Source organism: Lissotriton helveticus, chromosome 1_1, assembly GCF_964261635.1.
Source record: "Lissotriton helveticus chromosome 1_1, aLisHel1.1, whole genome shotgun sequence".
Taxonomy (NCBI): domain Eukaryota; kingdom Metazoa; phylum Chordata; class Amphibia; order Caudata; family Salamandridae; genus Lissotriton; species Lissotriton helveticus.
This window is the reverse complement of record NC_136057.1, coordinates 280,649,871-280,670,493: the sequence shown is the minus strand read 5'-3', so window position 1 is coordinate 280,670,493 and position 20,623 is coordinate 280,649,871. Positions and strand designations below refer to the sequence as shown.

The 20,623-nt window shown below is 43.4% G+C and overlaps 1 protein-coding gene across 1 annotated transcript in view; it reads left to right on the top strand.

Moving 5' to 3' along the window:
- Positions 1 to 20,623, top strand: part of LOC144769376 (uncharacterized) — a 155,728-nt gene that overhangs the window by 118,898 nt on the left and 16,207 nt on the right. Inside the window, exons 16-18 of the mRNA XM_078653434.1 lie at positions 7,542 to 7,691; positions 9,170 to 9,310; positions 9,755 to 9,904. Coding sequence (XP_078509560.1) covers positions 7,542 to 7,691; positions 9,170 to 9,310; positions 9,755 to 9,904 — 441 coding nt within the window. The remainder of the gene's footprint in view (positions 1 to 7,541; positions 7,692 to 9,169; positions 9,311 to 9,754; positions 9,905 to 20,623) is intronic.

Here is a 20,623-nt window from a genome sequence, read left to right as displayed (position 1 = left end):
AGAGGGGTTTGATTGACTCGCTAATCAGACTACAGAGCATGTGAAGGAGCATGTGATACCTGTAAATATTGTTAATGACATAATACACAGGGAAGAGGGCCAAATTGATTATAGTCCCAGGGAGGGTCAGTGTGATCCCATCTGTAGGAAGCCCCAGAAGGGCCAGCTGATCATCTCTTGGAACCTAGCGGGTCTTAAAGATAAGGTGGACCGCCCAGATTGGTCCGAGATTCTCCTCTGGAAAAGCACCGGGCCCGGACGGTGTCCCGAACGACTTGTATAAAGCTGAATTATCTTTATGGTCGCCGTTATTAACCAATGTCCTAAACTGTGTAAACGCTTCTGGCTTTATTTCTACTTGGCCAGAAGCGGTGGTTGTACCTATCTTCAAAAAGGGGGATAGGAACAACCCTGTCTGTTACCGACCAATATCCCTTTTGGAGGATGTACGACATTACTACGCATGCTTTTACCACGCATGCTTTTACATCGCGGTTTTTACAACGCATACCATTACAACGAATAGCGCTTTTGGGTGCTGGATAGTGAATAGTTTAATTTACTATTCCAACTCCAGTCCCCGTGGACACTAGGGAAGGTTATTGGATAGTAAATTAACCTATTCCCTATCCTAGAGCGCCCCCAGCGCAATGCGTTGTAATGGTATGCGTTGTAAAAGCTGCGATGTAAAAGCATTGCGTGGTAAAAGTTGCGTTGTAAGTGATGTTTTCCCTTTTGGATGCCTTAATGAAGGTTGCGGGTAGAATCATCCTCAACAGACTTCAGGTTTGGGCAGAGGACAAAAATATTATTTCAAATCTCTCAATATGGATTTCGTAGTGGCAAGGGCACGATAGAACAGGGCCTAAATTAAGCGTTGCTGACTGCCAAGTACACCCAAGCCAAGAAGGAAAGCCTATTTATTACATTTGTGGACCTAAGTTCCGCGTTTGACTGTGTAAACCACTCCATGCTATGGAAGACGCTCAGTGACATGGGTGTAGACCAACAGATCCTTGTATTTATTAGAGAATTATATAGGGAAGCGGGGGCTAGGGTATGCTCTGACAAATTTAATATTAAGAGAGGTGTGCGACAAGGGTGCATTTTAGCACCCTTTCTTTTCACCCTATATATTGACAGCATGGGACAGCATCTTAGAGACTTTCAGTTTGATTACCCCGCTGTTGGCGGAACACCCATTCCCATCCTTTTGTATGCGGACGACGCAGCAATAATGTCTCGAACCGTTATTGGCTTACAAAGGGCTGTGGACGAATTTTCAGATTACATGAAGACCCGTGGGTTACTGATTAACGTCTCCAAAACATATTCCATGACATGTAGCAATTCTAATAAACATAGTAAGGTAATCTTACTGGGGAGAGACAAGATTAAAAACACGGACAGTTTCTGTTACCTAGGTGTTACTTTTGACAGCAGGGGGAGCTGGAAAGAGGCAGTGTTCACCAGAAAATTGGCTATGAGTAGGGCGAACGGTGCCTTGATAAACTTCTCCAGGAAACTAGGCGGGCGACCAGCGAAGGAACTTACCCAAATTTTATAAAGCAAAATGTATCCCTACCGGTACCTATGGCGCTGGGCTTTGGGGGATTGTCAATGCAGATCAGATCCAACGAGCCGAAAATGACTTTATTCGTTACTTACTGGCAGCCCCCAAATCCATGTCTAATTATTTTATTCACAGCGAATTGGGAATACCGTTTGTAGAGGATACGATTAAATCATCACCTTTGCTTTTATGGCACAAAATTTGGGTAACCCCAGAAACATCCCTAAATAGAGATGTTGTCTTAATCTGTCTAGCGTTAGATAGAGCTGCAAATATTAAGTGGTTACATTACATTAAAACTATGGCCTCGGACATAAGGCACAAAGAATATTTCGAAAACCCTATCTGTTTAGAAACAGTTCCAAAACGTACACTTAAAAAATTGATTTTGGAGTTCTTACACTATAAAAGGTGGCTCGTATAAAAGGATAAACATACAACTTTGGAAAACCAGAAACCAAATTCACACATTGGTATTCAATCATATTTATTGTTGGAAGCCAGCCCTTACGCGAGAATGTTGTCGTCTGATAACTTTTCCGAACTGTAATGATTGGTCTAAACCTTTAGGGAAGTGTCCTTGTGACGATCTATCCGATCAATCTAATATCCACTGCATCCTGTTTTGTAAATATTATGTGATCCCCAGGAAGAGGTTTTTGAAGCCGATCCTCATAAAATGGGGAATCAGGAGTTGCAGAGCAGCTTATTCTAAATTGAAGCAGTTAGAAACATCCTTAGTGGTAAAAGCGGTTTCCTCTTACTTGAGAAACTCAATTGCTCTGAGGAACACTATGGGCCAGATGTAGGTGGCCAATTACCGGTCGGTAACGGCCAAATTCGGCCGTTACCGACCGGTAATTGGATTTTGAGATGTAGGGCATGCATTTACAGAATCGGTATTTTACCGATTCTGTATTTATCGATTCGGTAAAATTACCGAATCGGTAAATACAGACTTGGTAAAATACCGATTCTGTAAATGCAGATGTAGCTGGCACATGTCAGAGTGCCACAGGGCTTTAAGAATCGGTATTTTACCACCCAACCCAATTGGGTGGTAAAATACCGAATCCAGGTGTGCATGCACATGTGTGCATGCACACCTGTGCCATGTGACACACAGACATGCCCGTAGGGCATGTCTGTGTGCCACATGGCGCACATGCCTATTTTTGGGGTGCTAGAGGGTGTCAAAGTGACACCCCCTGCACCCTTGCTAAAATCGGTATTTACCGAATCTGTAATTACAGATTCGGTATTGCCCATTGATTCCTATGGGCTTCAGGGCCCATAGGAATCAATGGGCAATACCGAATCGGTATTTACAGAATCGGTAAATACCGAATCTTAACGATTCGGTATTTACCGAAACTGAAATACCTACATCTCCCCCCCTCTATTTTACCACTTCTTAAATACCGATTCGGTATGATTCGGTATTTAAGAAGTGGTAAAATAAAATTACCTACATCTGGCCCTATAAGATTGGGGTAACGTAGGCCACAATGTATGAAATTTTGTTCCTTTTTATTCTTAACATGGTAATATTTATTTAATGTTTATGAAACTAAATTGACCACCTTTTGTTTAATCTTAGCTTTTGAAAAAGTACAGCGATAGTTATGTGTAATCTGGTACCATTCTAATTGCTTTCCATTAACTAAGAAGAAAGTTTCGATTGTTGCTGAAATATGATCGTTTTTATTGTGTAAATATGTGGCGATTGTTTTCTTTTTAACTTTTTAAACGTTCTATTTTTTTATATGTGATGTTTGTGCTTTTATGATTTTGCAACAAAAGTCGAATAAAGCTAATTTTGAACCTTTGAACCTTTGTATGTACCTAATTAACTTGGGTAATCACCCCCAGCACAGAGCTCACCATACTTGTACTGCTAATCATTGATCAGGCACAATATTATTTGCTATGGTTTGAGAGGTTTCACTGTCATAATGTTCTACTCTACATTCATTGTCTCTAAACTAATCGAGGGCCAGATGTACGACCTGTTTTTGCATGCGCAAACGGGTTTGCGAACCCGTTTGCACATGAAAAAACCTATTGTGCCATGTACATGCTAGTCGCATTTTTTTTGCAACTCGCTAAATAGGTTTTGTATAGCATTTTAGGACCCTAGTGTAATTTTCCCGAGTCATGCCCATATATAGGTATAAATCACCTTGTCCTTATATAGGCATAGAAACCATAACCATATTTAGACATAGCTCATGCAGTCCAAATACGGCATGGCTACTTCCACTAGTTCTGAAAATCCACAACGATTTCCTGGAATACTCGGCTTCAGCAGTTAGGGACTTCCCCTTGCTTGAATATTGATTATATTGATTTGTCCGAGAACTCATGGAGTTTTCAAAGAACTGACACTCTTCGATGACATTATTATGTCCACCTTTAAGTCAAACTCGGCACCTTCAAGGTATAAATATGCCCACACTTGCCATAGCAAACACACAGTGGTTTGGAGCAGTTCGACTATCTACTAGCCCGACTCATCCTCCTACAGCAAGAGCCGAAGGAAGCCAACCATCCAGCAGACGCACTGAGAGAGACGCTGTCTTTTCTCTTGCCGAGAAATCCAGCTCCATTGTTTCCAAGCTACCCTTGCGGGTTGTTGGGAAATCGAGTCCTGAGACTGACCTTCTTCATTCTAAACCAAGGTACGGAGCTGGTTAGACCCTAAGAGAAATCTTTGGTAGATTCTTGGCAAAAAGAATACTAAACTTATGCTACACCACACTTACTTCTTCCCTCGTACTAGACTTGGGTGAGGTACATCGGGGTAGGGGTATTTTAGAGCACCAGGTCAGTACTTTTAGTCTTTATTTATTTATGTATGTATTTATCTATGGTCTAGGAACAATACAATGCTTTTACAGTATTATTTTATAATACTCTTCTTACTGTACGCATTATACTTTACAACCAGTATTGCGATTTAGCAGTTCATTTCTTCTGCATGAGAAAGAAGACTGTTCAATAAATACTTTTATTGAAAACGCCCGTCTCTCTATTTCTCTGCACCTCTGGTGAAACAAAGCATGCGCGAATGACTGAGTAAAATATCTATCTATTGTTTCCACGACTCTGAAGATCAGTTTTATCTTGGGGAAACAAAGTTGTGAAGTTTATGCGGTTGTCAGAAACTAAGTCCCTTCTTGTGAACTCGAGAAAGTTTCTAGTGACCTCTGAGCTAGCTGGCACTTACAATTAAGTCTAATATATCCAATAGAGACCTAGTAGACATAAGTCCTTCATCGCATCTATAGGATATATTATTCCAATGCGCAGAGCCTATTGGGAATATAGGAACTACACTACACTATTTGGAAGGGCCGTTCCCTTCCACATAGCCTTCCACAAAACTATGTACAAATGTTTTGCGACCGCAATTGTGGTCACAAAATACTCTCAATTACCACCTACTTCAAGTAGGGGGTAATACATTCGCAAATGGGAAGGTGTCCCCAGGGGCCCCTTCCCCTTTCCAAATGCATGCAAAATTATTTTTTAAGGGCAGGCAGTGGTCCTAGGGACCACTGCCTGCCCTTTAAAAATGAAACGAAAACGTTTCACTTATTGTCTTTTAAATGCATCTCATTTTCCTTTAAGGAAAATGGGCTGCATTTTTTTTTTTAAACTGCTTTATTTAAAAGCAGTCCCAGACATGGTGGTCTGCTGAGCCCAGCAGGCCACCATCCCTGGGAGGGCTGGCATTCCCAATGGGCTTGCTAAATGCGAGAGGCTCATTAATATTAATGAACCTCGCAATTTGCGACCCCATTGGGAATTGCAAACAGTGTTAAACACACTGTTGTACATTTTATTTAGCGCCTCACAATTTGCAACTCGCAATGTGTCGCAAATTGCGATGCGCTAAATGGAATGGTCGTACATCTGGCCCCTAGTTTCTTAAAAACATAAATATTCATGATTGAATCTGAGGACTATGTGTACAAGTCTTTGTGATTTTGGAATGTAATGGAAATTGACCAATCTGAAGTATTGCTCCTCCTATAACAAAAAAACCCTAAAGACTTCAATCAATCAATCAGGCATTTGTTAAGTGCAACTACTCACCCTGTCCCGCCTGGACTACGGGAACATTCTGTACAATGGCATCCCTCAGTACAGCCTCCGTAGATTGCAATTAGTGCAAAACCAGGCTGCCCGCCTTGCCTTCGGTCTTCCTAAATTTCACCACACCTCCCCCCTCCTGAAAACCCTTCACTGGCTCCCGGTGCGGGAACGTGCCCTATTTAAACTAGGCTGTATGGTGTTCCAGGCCAGGACTGGCCTGGCCCCTCTATTCATATCTTCGGCCATCAAGGCCTATGTCCCTGGCAGAGACCTCCGTTCTTCGGCACAACTTCTTTTAGCTGTGCCCCGTTACCGGAAAAAAAAACTGGGTGGCACAAAATTTTCCACTCTTGCCCCCATGTTCTGGAACTCTCTCCCTTTTTATCTTAGGTCCCTCACTGATTACTCCGTCTTCCGCAAAGCCCTGAAGACTTTTTTATTTCCTCAGGCTCATCCCTAGTAATCTGACTATTTTTCCAGCTGCCGTCTTAGTTACCGTTCTCGCTCAGTTGGTTGCCTTCTACTTTAGCGCCAAGAAACCGCCCAGGTGTATGTTGCGCTTAATAAATATTTTAAACTTAAACTTAAGGGTCTCAAGGCGCTGGGTGGGGTGTTAGAAGGCTCTCCAGTACATCAAGGGGGGGATCTGTTGAAGAGACAGGTTTTGAGGTTTCTTGCGAAGATGGGGAGCGATGTTGTCTGTCTAAGTTGGAGTGGCAGGGCGTTCCAGGCTCGGGCTGCGAGGAAGGAGAAGGAGCTGCATCCCGATCTGGTCTTTCTGGTGCGGGGGACCACAGCGTAGGAGCGATGGGCAGATCGTAGGTTCCTATGGGGTGCGTAGAATTTGAGTCAGCTGTTAAGGTATGCTGGTCTGGTGTCGTGGAGGGCCTTGTGGGAGTGGGTGAGCATCCTTAAGGTGACTCTAGCTTCGATGGGGAGCCAGTGGAGTGTGCACAGGTGCTGGGAGATGTGGCAGTGTCTTGGCAGGTCAAAGACCAGTCTTGCGGCAGCGTTCTGGATGTTCTGTAGCTTGCAGGTGAGGTTTTTTTTTATTCCGGCGTACAGTGTGTTGCCGTTGTCGAGTCTGCTGGTGGCCAGGGCGTGAGTGACGGTCTTTCTGTGTTTGAGGGGAATCCATTTGAAAGTCTTATGTAGGTGGCGGAGGGTGTGGAAGCAGGAGGACGAGACGGAGTTGATCTGGCAGTTCATTTTGAGCTCGGAGTCCAGGATGAATCCCAGGTTGCGTGCGTGGTCCATGGGGGTGGGCGGGCTTCCGAGGACGGGGAGCCACCAGGTGTCGTTCCATGCATCGGGGTTTGGGCCCATGATGAGTACTTCTGTTTTTGTTGGTGTTTAGTTGTAGGCAGCTGTTTTTCATCCAGGGTTCTCTCTGTTCTTTTGAGTCTCTCTAATTTGTGTTATAGTGTAGGTATTAAGGCGGCTTTGTAGATCGAGTTAAAGTCAGTGTTACTTTGGGTGATGGCTCCTGCACTGCTAGTTCTTCATAATGGAACTGTCACAATGGATTTTTTAAAGCAACAACATAATATTAATCCACGTTTTCCCTATATAATAGTCTTCAAATCTGGTTCTCCTTAAAAATGTTTCCAGGCCCCCATGCTTTTAGCAATAGCTGTGGAACATGATACAGAACTGATAGATGCAGAAGATTTTGCAGGGGGTTGGCTATAGGGCTAGTAAAGTAGTTCTGGCTGTAGGGGCGGAGTAGGGCAATGTACAGTTGGGATGAAGTAGTGGCGCTATCCTATATGTAGGAGGGGGTGTACGAGCGTAGACCGTGGATGGTTGGTGAGATTTTACCTTGTGTATCTAAGCACTCACTGGTTCATGTTCTTGCATTTTATAGGAGATGCTGAGGGACAGAAGATGGAGCCCACATCACCAGTTCCAGAACAAGTCCCAGGATCTGGACAGAAACCAGACTCAGCATCACCCTTCAAAGTCTAAAGCTACCCAAGGATTAGGCAAGATGTCCCAGGAAATGGAGCTGGCAAGTGTAAGAGACAGAAGCCAATGGTAGCAAAGACAGACATAGCCATGTGTTATTCTAACAATGTTATTTGTGACTATCACACTTTGCCTATAGAGAGTGTCAAGTGCTCTTTGTGTGGAATGGAGTATGAGGAGGGAGTAACAGTGGTGCAGAAGCACTGACTGTGGGTAGTGGTGCAGTCCTGGCTGTGGGGGGCTGGAAGCAGTGGGAGCAGGAAAAGGTATGAGGGCCATCTGTGGAGGTGGATGTAGCACCACTGGTTGTGGCGATCATTATATGAATGCTGTCTATGGGTGGTGATATGGCATCACTCTAGTGGCAGTGTAGGAGTACAAGCTGTAGTGGATGCTCAGCAGTGCTTGCTGCATGTGGTGATGTATGGTCATTATCTGTGTGGGTTTGGTAAGAGAGCTGACACCAGTGGTAGTTTCAGGAAAGCTGGCTGAGGGTAGTGATGTATGGCCACTGTGGGGGCTCTGGTGGCTCAGTGGACTAATGCATCCACTGCAGAGGCCTGTGTTTGACCTCATGGTCACAGGTTCAAATCCCGACCGGTCCACTCAGCCTTTCATCCATTTGAGGTCGATAAAATGAGTACCATTGAGTTGGATAACAATATACACCTGTTATTTCAGAGCCAAGATGCCCCGTTGCTGGGGTGAACATGCGCTTTACAATTACACCTGTTATGTTATGTTATGTTATGTTATTGTACGGGTGCAAGCTGTAGTGGATGCTCAAGAATTCTTGCTGCTTGTGGTGATACTTGGTCACTCTTTGCTGGCTGAAGTTGATGCATCAGGAATGCTAGCTCTGGGGCATATGATGTGTGGAAGTGACCATACATAATACATTTGGGGAAGCCCTTCTACACCACTCTTACAGCGATCTTACATCATACCCTAAAGCCAGGGTTGGTGCAGGAATGTGGGTTATATTGAGAGTTATTGGAGCAAAAGCTGAGGGGAATTATGTATTCTCATTGGCTTTAGCAGTGGTGTAGAAGCTTTGGCAGAGGCAGCTCATGTACCGTCACTGACAGGAAGAAGCAGTGAAGTTGTCCTGACTGACTTAAGACCCAGGGCCATAATTAGAGTTGCAACGGAGTAACCTGTCCACGAAATCCTCAGTCCGCCCACCTCATTTACGTTTTCAGTCAATGAAGCCCTTGTTGACCCTGTCAATGGAAAACTTCTTCTGACAACCAAATGGAGTAGGGGCCATTCGAGGAAGCACATGACAGCACTTGCCCTATTTATGGTGAACGGTGTAATACCTTTTTTTTCTTATATACCACTGCCAGGCTGGGTGTATGCTCTAACAATTATGGCTGTATCCGATGATATAAAAATGCTGAACAGGGGATGAAATGTTGGAGTCATACCCATGGACGTATGGTGTAAATGCTGACAGTGCACTATCTGTGCGGGCTGGTGCGAAATATTTCACCACTGACTGATATAAACCCTTGTATTTTGTAGGAAATGTTAAGGGGCAGGAGGAAGAGCCCACAGTACAAGTCTGACACCAAGAATGGGGACCAAGAAGACAACCAGGGTCACTCAAAACATAATAGCCCGAGAGGAAGTGGTCTGTGGTCCCAGGAAATGGAGAGCGTTAGTGTAAGAGAGCAGGCCAATTGTGACACAGAGGGATATGGCTGAGTGTGGATGCTGTCAATCATGACACTACATCCTGTGGGAGAACAGTTAGGCAGAGGAATGCTAGGGGTTGGTGAATGCTTACATGGAATCCCACTGGCATTTCTGGTACAAAGATGGTATAAAACAGCTGGCTGTGGGGGATTTTGTGGGAGGTCTGGCTACGGAGGCACTGGCACATGATCTACAGGTGATATAGGAGCCTACGCTTTTTGGAGCAGGGTGTGCGTTTAACTGTGGGTATGGTGTAGTAAAACTCTCTCTACAATATGGTGTCGAAACTCTGGTGGAGCGAGCAATGAACTGTCACTTGCTGGAGGAAATAGAACAGGACCACTGACTCTCATAGATCTGTTGCCACAGGCTTCCTCATCACTAAGTGTTCCTTATCCCTCTGTTTTACAGGAGATGCTGAGGAGCAGAAAGCAGGGTCCACAGCACAGGTTTGAATCCGAGCCCCAAGTGACTGACAGGGAGCGAAGTCTGCTGTCCTCGTCAAAGGTGAAAACATTGCAAGGAAGTAAACACACGTCCCCGGAAATGGAGCAAATCAATGTAAGACACCAAGACTACCTGTGGTGAAGAGGGAACTTCATGACGTAGGGTGGTTTTCACCCATCATTACAGATTATTCACTGAGAAAGAGGAGTGTGGGTTTTGTGGCTGATGAATGTCACTAGGATATACCCCAGAAGTGTTGGCTGAAGATGTGGTAAAGAAGAGCTGGCTCGATGGTGGCGGCTAAGCTGCATCTATTTGAGGAGGTGTAAGATATTCAGTTGTGGGGATGGTGATGCTACACAGGGATACATGTAGAAGTGCTGGCTGTGTAGTAAGGAGTTGTGGAGATTAACCAGTGGGTGTGGGTTAGTATCCCTGGCTCTAGGTGAAGGTGTAGGACCTCTGTCTGTGTGGACTGGTCTATTGTCACTGGCTGGAGAGAGTGGTTTAGGATCACTGACTGGTGACACTGTCAGGGTGGCACTGGCTTCCTCTCCGCTATAGTGATCCGTGTTCTTCTCTTTCACAGGAGATGAAGAGAAGCACAAAGCAGAGTCCACTGCAGAGGTTTAAACCTGAGCCCCCGCTGACAGACACGGTTCACAGTCTGCATGCCTTGTCAAAACTTAAACCTACTCCAGGAAGTAAAGATATTTCCCAAGAAATGGAGCATTCAAGCATAAGAGAAGAGGTCCTTTTTCTGCCTTCCTCTTTGTTGCCTTAGCACACTGAGGGAATTTGGCCAAAGAGATAGAGAAGTTATGGTTGTGAGACTGGTTCGGTAATTGGATTTGTGTAGCGTGGTGTGTGAAGTAAGAAATAGAAGCATATATATATATATATATATATATATATATATTCACTGGAAAAACCATAGCTTTCAGACATGTTATAGTTAGGAATTAGCATTTAAAAAACATAAGAAATTCACTGAAAAATCCATAGGTTTCAGACATGTTATAGTTAGGAATTAGCATTTAAAAAACCTTAAAAATTCACTGAAAAAACAATAGGTTTTACGGGTGTTATAGTTAGTTGGACATTTCACTCATACAAACCCATTGAAATTCCCCCTTTCTAGCTAGTTGTACTAACTATAATTCGCGTGCCCGCAATCCACTTCTGATGATGTCACATATTACATCATTCATGACATGGTCAGTGACATCACTGATGACATCACTGATGACATCTCAAACGTTTTGGTTACAGTAGTGGTTTTTAAGGAATATTATTGTATTTCAAAAGTTGACACTTAGAAACTTTTTCACATAGAATCACCATTGTTATCCTATGGGAGGAAATTCACTTATCAGGTAAGTAGTGTTAACATTACTTTTATTACTCAGTGGTGGATTCTGGATCCAGCATGGGTGCTCCTCCTGTAAACAGTCGAAATAATGCGTTTAAGTCATACAGGAAATTTTTAAGGAATATTTTTAGTTTGTGAAAATAGACACTTAGAAACTTTTCTGGTGAAAACCACACAATGGATTCCTATTGGAGGAAATACAAGTTACTGGTAAGTACGGTTAGAATTACTTTTCAGGATCAGTACTGGGCTCAAAGAAGCAGCACTGAGGTCACTCCTGATAACAGGTGAGTAAATCGGAATTCGTAGTTCTGCTGATTTTATAGGAATTTTTGTACGTTTCAAAAATAGACACTGTAGAAACTTTTCTGGTGGATTCCTATGGAAGGAAATAGAAATTACTGGTAAGTACGCTTAGAATTACTTTTCAGGGTCAGTGCTTGGCTAAAAGATGCAGCACTGGGTTCTCTCCTGATAACAGGTGACTAAATCGGAATTCGTAGTTCGGATGTTTTTAGAGGAATATTTGTACGTTTCAAAAAGTCAACACTTTGAAACTTTACTGCTGAAAACCACACAATGGATTCCTATGGAAGGAAATACAAGTTACTGGTAAGTACGCTTAGAATTACTTCGGAATTCGTAGTTCGACTGAGTTTAGAGGAATATTTGTACAATGGTGAAGGAAGGGGGCAGGGCCTGCGGTGACATGTGTGCAAACACGCCCTGTGGCGCGTTTTAAGTTGGGGAATTAATCCCTCTTCAATGCTGCGGTCCCCTGGGGGCCAACTTGCCCACCAGGTACCTCCAGTATGCGCCAGGGAGCTGCGTTGCAGAGAGGTATTCAGGGGCCACGCCCCTTTTTACAACACTGCAACACAGCTCCGTGGCACTTACTGGAGGTACCTGGTGGGCTAGTTGACTCCTAGGAACCTCTGGATTGAAGAGGAATTAATTTCCCAACTTAAAACATGCCACAGGATGTGTTTGCACACATATCACCTTAGGCCCCGCCCCCTACCTTCACCACTGTGCAAACGCGCCCCGTGGCGTGTTTTAAGTTGGGGGAGTAAGTCCCCTTGAATCCTGAGGTTCCCTGGCGGCCAACTAGCCCACCAGGTACCGCCAGGGAGCTGCGTTGCAGAGAGGCGTTCTGAGGCCATGCCCTTTTTACACCTTTCTGCAACGCATCGATTTATAACAGCAGGCCCGTTTGTGGGAGAAGCCCCGCCATGCTGTGATGGACCAGGCTGGAACTACAAGGCAGCCAGTTGTTGGACAATTATTCAGTCCATTCGGGCTTTTTGTCTGAAGATCTAAGATATAGCGTGATTCTAATCTTCTCAATTTTAAGACTGTGTCTCCTCCTCTACTCTGCACTGGTACGCAGTCAATGCTAAAGAACTCCAAAAGATCCCTGTTACTCTTGTGTTTGATAGCAAAGTGACGTGCCACAGGATAACTGAAATCTTTTTTAGTTATGGCACGGATATGTTCCAAAATTCTAATTTTCACACAATGGATGGTGCTCCCTATATATCTCAGTCCGCATGGGCACTTCAGACAGTAAACAGCATGTGTTGTTTGGCTTGTCATGAATTTCTCAATTCTTCTCCCTGCTCTCAAACCTTTTATCTCATACGTCAGTACTCTTTTACTATGGGCACATGCCTTGCATCTCCCACAGGGAAAAAAAACCCTCATTTAGTTTAGGGTGCCCTGTCTCGGTGAGACGGGGTCCAGATGGCTATGTACTAGGCAGTCCTTCAGTGAACGTGCTTTTCTGAAGGTTATCAGTGGCGATGTTGGAATATCATCGCCAATAATAGTGTCCGTTTTTAGCACATGCCAACTTTTGTAGTATCAGCGTCCTCTGAGAAAGTAATGACCATGCAAAATTTCCCTTCATTAATCTCCTGCTTCCGTATTTTTTATTTCAAAAGATCTGCTCTGGATAGACCTTCAACCTTTCTTTTCGTGCTTTCTAGGAGTTCCTCTCCATAACCTCTGGCTTTAAATCTTTCACAGCTCTCTTTTGCAGCCTTCTCAAAATCACTTTCCCTCGAGCAATTTCGTTTTAATCGAAGGAGCTCCCCATAAGGCATACTGTTTTTTAATTTCTGGGGGTGGCTACTGGAAGCGTGTAGGGTGCTATTTCCTGCTGTGGGTTTCCTGAACAAGGACATGGCCAACCTGCCCTCCCGGATTTTGACTCTCAGGTCCAGATAGCTCACTGCCACCGAGCTAACCTCGCCCGAGAATCGTAAGTTGACCGAGACAGGGCACCCTAAACGAAATGAGGGTTTTTTTCCCTGTGGGAGATGCAAGGCATGTGCCCATAGTAAAAGAGTACTGACATATGAGATAAAAGGTTTGAGAGCAGGGAGAAGAATTGAGAAATTCATGACCTGCCAAACGACACATGCTGTTTACTGTCTGAAGTGCCCATGCGGACTGAGATATATACGGAGCACCATCCATTGTGGGAAAATTAGAATTTTGGAACATGTGCGTGCCATAACTCAAAAAGATGTCAGTTATCCTGTGGCACGTCACTTTGCTATCAAACTCAAGAGTAACAGAGATCTTTTGGAGTTCTTTAGCATTGACTGCGTACCGGTGAAGAGTAGAGGAGGAGACAGGGTCCTAAAATTGAGAAGATTAGAATCACGCTATATCTTAGATCTTCAGACAAAAAGCCCAAATGGACTGATTAGTGGGGAAGAAATGACTGTACATAGAGTGACCTCAGTGTTGGTAATATCGTACTCCTGACATTAGAGGATGGTTGATTTCTTAGGACCCTCAGTGCATTGTTCAATTTCCTTTTTGCTATCTTAAGTTGAACAGACATTTTTTTGGGTAAAGATGTAGCCGATGTTACCATGCCTTTTGAATGCACAGCATTTTTCTCCGATAGATTAGTTATGAACTACTCCCAGAGGCTCAATGGATTTTGATCTATTCTATTTAACTCTTCCTCCCACTGGTCTCTTGCTTGTTGTTCGATCTTTTTTATATTATTTACAGTCCAGTTTATCCTTCTATAGGTCAGACCCATAGGTTCCCCTATCTCAGGGGCGTTTTGTTTGTGTCGGGTAATATGAAGATTGAGGCTGATCATTTGTGGTTGGTGATCACTTTCCAGTCTATTTCCCAGATTATAGCTTATTATTGATTGGTATAATGGGAGAGACACTAAAGTGTAATCAATAACAGCTTTGGATTGTGACGTAAAATGGGTCGCCTGAGCTGGGATGTCCGGATCCACTCGGCCATTCAAAACTCAAAGGCCATGATGCTCCAGGTTTATCACTGTATCTTTACCCATTTTGTCTATTCATTGTATAGTTGCATCAATTGCCGGGATATGCCAAAATTGATCAATCTCCTCCAATATTTGATCCCTAGGCGCCCCATGGAAGAAATTCACATTGAAATCCCCTGTCAAGATTATCCAAAGGATTCTTCATGCTTAATGTTATTAATAGGCTCAGTATTATCTCTATTGTTTCTTTTTTTTTTGCTGCCAAGAGGATGAATGTATACATTTATTATCATCGAAGAAGGGATCTTATTTCTTGTGCTAACCAGCCAGACCGTAATTGCTTGAATGTTTGAATGGTTGATTTCCACTTCTTCGTCCTTTTTTTTTAAAGCCACTGAAACATATATGGCCAAACCTCCTGCTGCTTGTCCCTTCAATTTTGTTTTAATTGCTGGTTTACTATAGCATAAGTATGCTGGTAACTTAATTTCCTCCTGTGCCCATGTTTCTTGAAAGAGGATTATCTGATATCTACCAATGTATGTTAGGACATCATGATCGTCACTTTTGCTGCCAAACCCTCTATGTTCCATGAGCAGATGTCTACCTTTACTGCCAGACCCTCTAAATTCCATGCACGGGTGTCACCTTTATTTTTGTTGTCAACAAGACGGTTTATATCCTGTCATTCTCTTACACCTTTGTCTGTCCTGACATTCAAGGTACTCGGTAGCCAGAACCAGTCCGACTTTGAGTAAAGAGTTTTGCTCTCCTTGGCTTCAGTGTAGTTATCAGCCTGAAGGGTAATATTGTCCCTTAAAGGGGTAATTGAGCTACTCCTTGCCCCTTTCAAGATCGTCATTGCACCCAATTGCTGATTTTTATTGCCCATTTGTGGACTTTTCGTTAGTTTCTGTCTTCCCCTATCACCTTCTTCATTGACCCTCTCCACCCTTCGGTTTTAGAAACTGTGGATAGGGTTCCTCCTTTTCTCTTATCATCTCAATACCCAATGTTTCAAATTGCTCTTTTTCCGTCCATAGTTGGTCCGCTACCTCAGCAGTCGTCTATGTGATCATTGTCGCTTCCTCACCTCCCCACGACGGGTTACTTACAAATGTAACTGAATGTATATCCGTGGACTCTATGTGTTGTAAAGCCTCTATTTCCTTGGTCATTCGAATCATAGACCCTCTATTTATTCGATCAAAGTGACCCCTTGATTTATATTTTGGCACAAATGTCATTTTACAATGAATACTAGGCAAGCTGTGCCGTGTTGTTCTGGCCTTTTGACCCTGCTTGATCGTGCAGACTATATCCTGCTGAATGTTCTTAACCTGTCCTGTTTCATTTCGGTTGTTCTTTCCCAATTGACGTTCCTCCTTCGATCATTGCCTCTGTCCCCTTTGGGGCTCATCATCATTCCTTAGTGATTGTTCACAAACTTGTTGCATTCTGGTTTCCTTTACATCTGTCCCCTCCACCACGTTAAGCGAAGTTTCCAAAAGCTCCACCTTCTCCACTGTTTTAATTTGGTTTATATGTTCTTTTTTTACTATTTTGGCATAGACTAATTCCTGTTGGATATCTTCCAGTTGACCCTCCTTTTTCTTCGTCCTTTTCCCTTTCGCACTAGCTAATATATTCTCATTTTCCTTCTCCACACTATTTTCCCTTCCCTTACCATCACTCTTTTCTTGTTCCAGACGAGTCACATGTCTTCCTATATTAGGGCCAAAAATTGGATACACCTTCCCTTGGCGACCTGGACTCTTCTCCACCTCTTTTCTATTGTGGCTTTTCCTAAGTCTCTTTCTTTGTCTCTTAGAGAGCTTAAATGTATTGACTTCTTCCCCTTGTGCAGGCGATTCTAGGGCTCTCTGCTCAACAGGACTATTCCTACCTAGTGTGCTAGACGATGCCTGATCACTTAATAGCTTTTTGTGTATGGCAATGGGTTTATCTAAGTTCTTTCCTGAGTAACTCCCCTGTGTTAAGTCTACATTATTCCGCAACTGTATCTTTTCCATACTTAAAATTTCCCCCCCGAGGCTCCCCTTCACAAATTCACGTATGCGCTCAGGTTTATTTCCCTCTGCTATCCCACTGTTGTTGACTCTTTGACCCTTAGGGCTATTACCTTCTTCAGTAGTAGGTTGTAGTTGCCCCTTGATTTCTGCCAGAACCTGTTTCAGCATCCCTGGCAGCGAGGACAGTTTATCCAATACTGGGCTACATACACACGTATTTTCAGGCTCCACCTGTACTACTGCCTGGGCCTTAACGATCAACTGATTCAATGCCCCAATTTTTTTATCAATCGCTGTAATGTATAATGCCATTGTATTTAAAAGATCCACCTGGATATCCAATTTACTTGACTGATATGTCAATGCATTGACCACCGATTGAAATGAATTGAGTCAAATCCCCAAGTGTTGTTATTCAGGCTTTTTTCCCCCAGTGATTCTCTGGTTGGCGGTCCAACTTGCATATCATCAGCCAAGGTGCCCATTACTGTGGACCCCACAGGTTGAGCCCCTTGTAATTCATTTATCTCAATCCTGTCCTCTCTCTGTGATAATTCATGTTTAATTATCTCATTCCTGTCCTCTCTCTGTGTTGAGTCATTTTTAATTTCTGATTGTTCTTCTATTTTTACTGGTGTTACATTATCTCTTATGTCATAATTTTTCTGAAATACGTCCTGAGAGGGATCACAAATTGAATCGTCCAATGATTCTGATACTTTTTCTGGATGCACTCCTCTCACCACAGGTACTATACTACTCTCCACCGTGTCCAATACCTCCGTTAACTCCGTTCCCAATTTTAATTTCCAAACAGGATCTATTCCTTCTAAATCTTCCAATTCATCCCAATTATCCATATATACCATCTCGTTGTTTACTTGTGGGTGCACCTCAGCTTGAATCATTAGTTCCTTATGCCCTTCTTGCGCCTTACTACTGTTAAGCGGCTCCAAGATCGTTTGTCGATCGCCGTTAGCGCCTACTTCCTCCAATACCTCACAGACTGGCGACTCCCCTTGCCGGGCCACTGTAATGGAACATTCCTTCTCACGTAGCCGGTCACTACTTAGACTCCAAGTTTCCCAGTTAAACAAAGGTTTTTTGATGTTTCTCTTTATATTTAACCCCTCCATGGTCGAGCAAGATTTCAATGCCTCTTTTTTGATCATGATTTTACTAGGGACCGATTTGGGAGGCCCTGATTCCTGTGGTTGAATCGGGCTTTGTAGCTCCCTAGTATACAGATCTTTTCGATATGTAAGCAGAACATCAACTGGGTTCTTCAAAAAATCCGCCTTCTCTATCCCTTTTTTTTTTTGGTCCCAATTTGGGTTTCTATCAAGGCATTGTGCTGCTAGCCCCTCTGAGCCAGACTTCTCCATTTGCAACATAATCAATATAATTGTCCTCGTCGGCAGAAGCCGCCCTGTTTTGAAACTTTTGCTTCTTCCGCACCACTTCCCGCGCTTCTCTTATTTTCCCTGAACGCATTTCTTTGTTTGCTTGTCTTGTACTGCTTCCCTCCGCTTCCTTCCTTCCTTCCCTCTGTATGTTAGCAGGGTGTTCAGCCATTGCTGAGAGCCGACACAGATTTCACCTCTCTTCTCCGTTCACCTCCACACCTCTCCTTATTCCTCCTTATCACTACTTACTTCAGTTGTTACTGTGCGCTGAGAGCTATAGGAGTTCTAAGAGCTAAAAAAGCTATAAGCTGGGTGCCGGATTGTGAGAAGGCAATGTGCAAATATTTTCCAGGGTTGGAGCTGGTGTTGTTTCCCCACGCTCACTTCAAATTTCCTCTTGCTATGTGTGTAGTTTTTTGGTCCACCTTTTACCCCACTCCTTAGCTTCCTCTGTACTCTTGCCAGATTCTAGGCCTTCTGGGGGTGCTGAAGATCTGAAGCATACACTCCTGCACCTTGCACCTCCCGCACCTTGCACCGCTGGTCAATGCTCAATGATCCCTGCAACACTGCCTAGGGCATAGATCACCACACTTCAACTACACTTCAACTACATCCATTTCTGCACCCACTGCATCCACCACCGCTGCTACCACCACACCCCCGCTATCTGCTCATGAAAGCGGGGGGGGGTTGAGCTGCAGTGGGAGAGGTGTGGCGCCGCGGCCAGGGCGACTGACGCTGGAATCTGGGGACCACGGTTCGATCCCCGGCTCCGGCAGCAGGTTAGCCCAGCACCATGTGACTCTGGGCAATAGCTCGCTTAATCTCCCCGACGGCCCCCAGCGCCTATAGACCCTTACGGGTGATTGTGCGCTTTACAAATGTGGACTTTACTTTACTTTACAGTGGCAGGAACAGCAGGCCAGCAGCCGTGCAGGCTAGTGGCAAAATGGCAGTGATAGCAAGAGCCTGGATCAGAGCCTGAATCAGAGTGGAGCAGTGCAGAGCAAAAACGTGGTGTAGGCAGGCAGAGTCTGCGAGTGGCGGACACTCAGCACCACTCAGCACCACGGCATCGTAGTCCCAGCAGTAGAAATCACTGAGTCCAAAACCAGAAGTCTCGTCAGTAAATGTAGAAAAATAAAAATGCAGTGTCTGCTCTATATTAGTTGAAGAGCTGAAGATGTTCCTTTAAATGCTTCCAGTTTTTTTCAGCAGTCGAAATCACTGAGCCCAACACCAGAAGTCTCGTCAGTAAGTGTAGAAAAATAAAATGCAGTGTCTGCTCTATATTAATTGAAGAGCTGAAGATGTTCCTTTAATTCCTTCCAGTTTTTTTCTGACCTTGAGTTTATAGGAGCATGAAAATAAATAAATCACACTTTACGAGTGCAAAGTCTGTGAAGATAATATCCAGTTACTTAGTTGCCGATCCTGAAGAACATTCGTTACTTACCTGTAAACTGTGGTTCTCCACTATTGGTGTCTTTCATAGATTCACATGCTTGAATATTCCCCGTCGTCGAAGTGGGAGTCCCACGGTACATAAAATAGCAGTAATATATATATATATATATATATATATATATATACATACATATAGAAAAAATATCATGATTATACATATACATATAAAATGTAATACATCTAAAGTATAGAAATAAAGGTGAAAGTACCATAGAACGGAAAAGGCCCATTGAAGCCTTAAAGGGAGAATTCACTTTAGTAGCATATCAGTGTCATTATAATAGTCCACATTCCAGCCAATCAGGCAGCAGCACCCTCTAGAACCTTCTCCTCAGAAGCTCAGGCCCTCAGATTTTCGTACCACCAAAGTGAGCCATAGTGCATGAGGAGAAGAGAGCCTCTGAGGGGAGGAAGGGTGGGTCGCATGTGAATCTATGAAAGACACCAATACTGGAGAACCACAGTTTACAGGTAAGTAACTAATGTTCTTCTCCAGTATTAGGGGTGCTTTCATAGATTCACATGCTGAATAAGAATAGAAAGCAGTAAACCAATACATGAGTCATAAAAGGCAATGTAAAACCAAAGTTAGTAAAGTCAGTGCACATATGAACATAGCATACATTTAGAAACTGTGTTATCCCTGTGCACACTTTTAACGTAATTCTTATCAAAAAGTTTTTTTAACGTTCTGGTCAGCGCTGCTCCTGTTGCACGTTGTCAATCCGTGCCTTAATACAACAAAGAAGTGGAGTGAGAAAGGACCTTCTCACGAAGAAGCGCGCTCAATTACACATGGAACAATCCGTTCCCTTTCACTGTTCCAAAACTAATTGTAATTCAAGAAAATTCATTCCATTTTATCGATGATTTAAGCGTTTATTTTCATCTTTCTGATAATAGGTGTGTTCATCTTATCATGTTATTAAATTCATTTCCCAATCTTCAAAATAACACCCAATGCATTTCGGGTCAAAGAAAAACAATGACCCTTCCTCAGGGGTCTGTAAGGAAAACATAGAGGACCAGGTTAGTGACCTACTCACTGTCATAATGTAAACAGTCATCTAAAACAATCAATGCTCCACTGTTTATTAACATAATGCTATATCATGGCATGTACTGTAAATAACGTGAAACTTAGCTAGTTAAACTCGCTTAATCGAGCTTAAATGCAAAGCTTTTCTCCCAAAACATCAAAGATATACCCATGGCGAGGATTTGCTTTAAAGTTAAGGCATACATCGTAATTCAAAAGCATCATTAAATGTTACAGGAATTTAC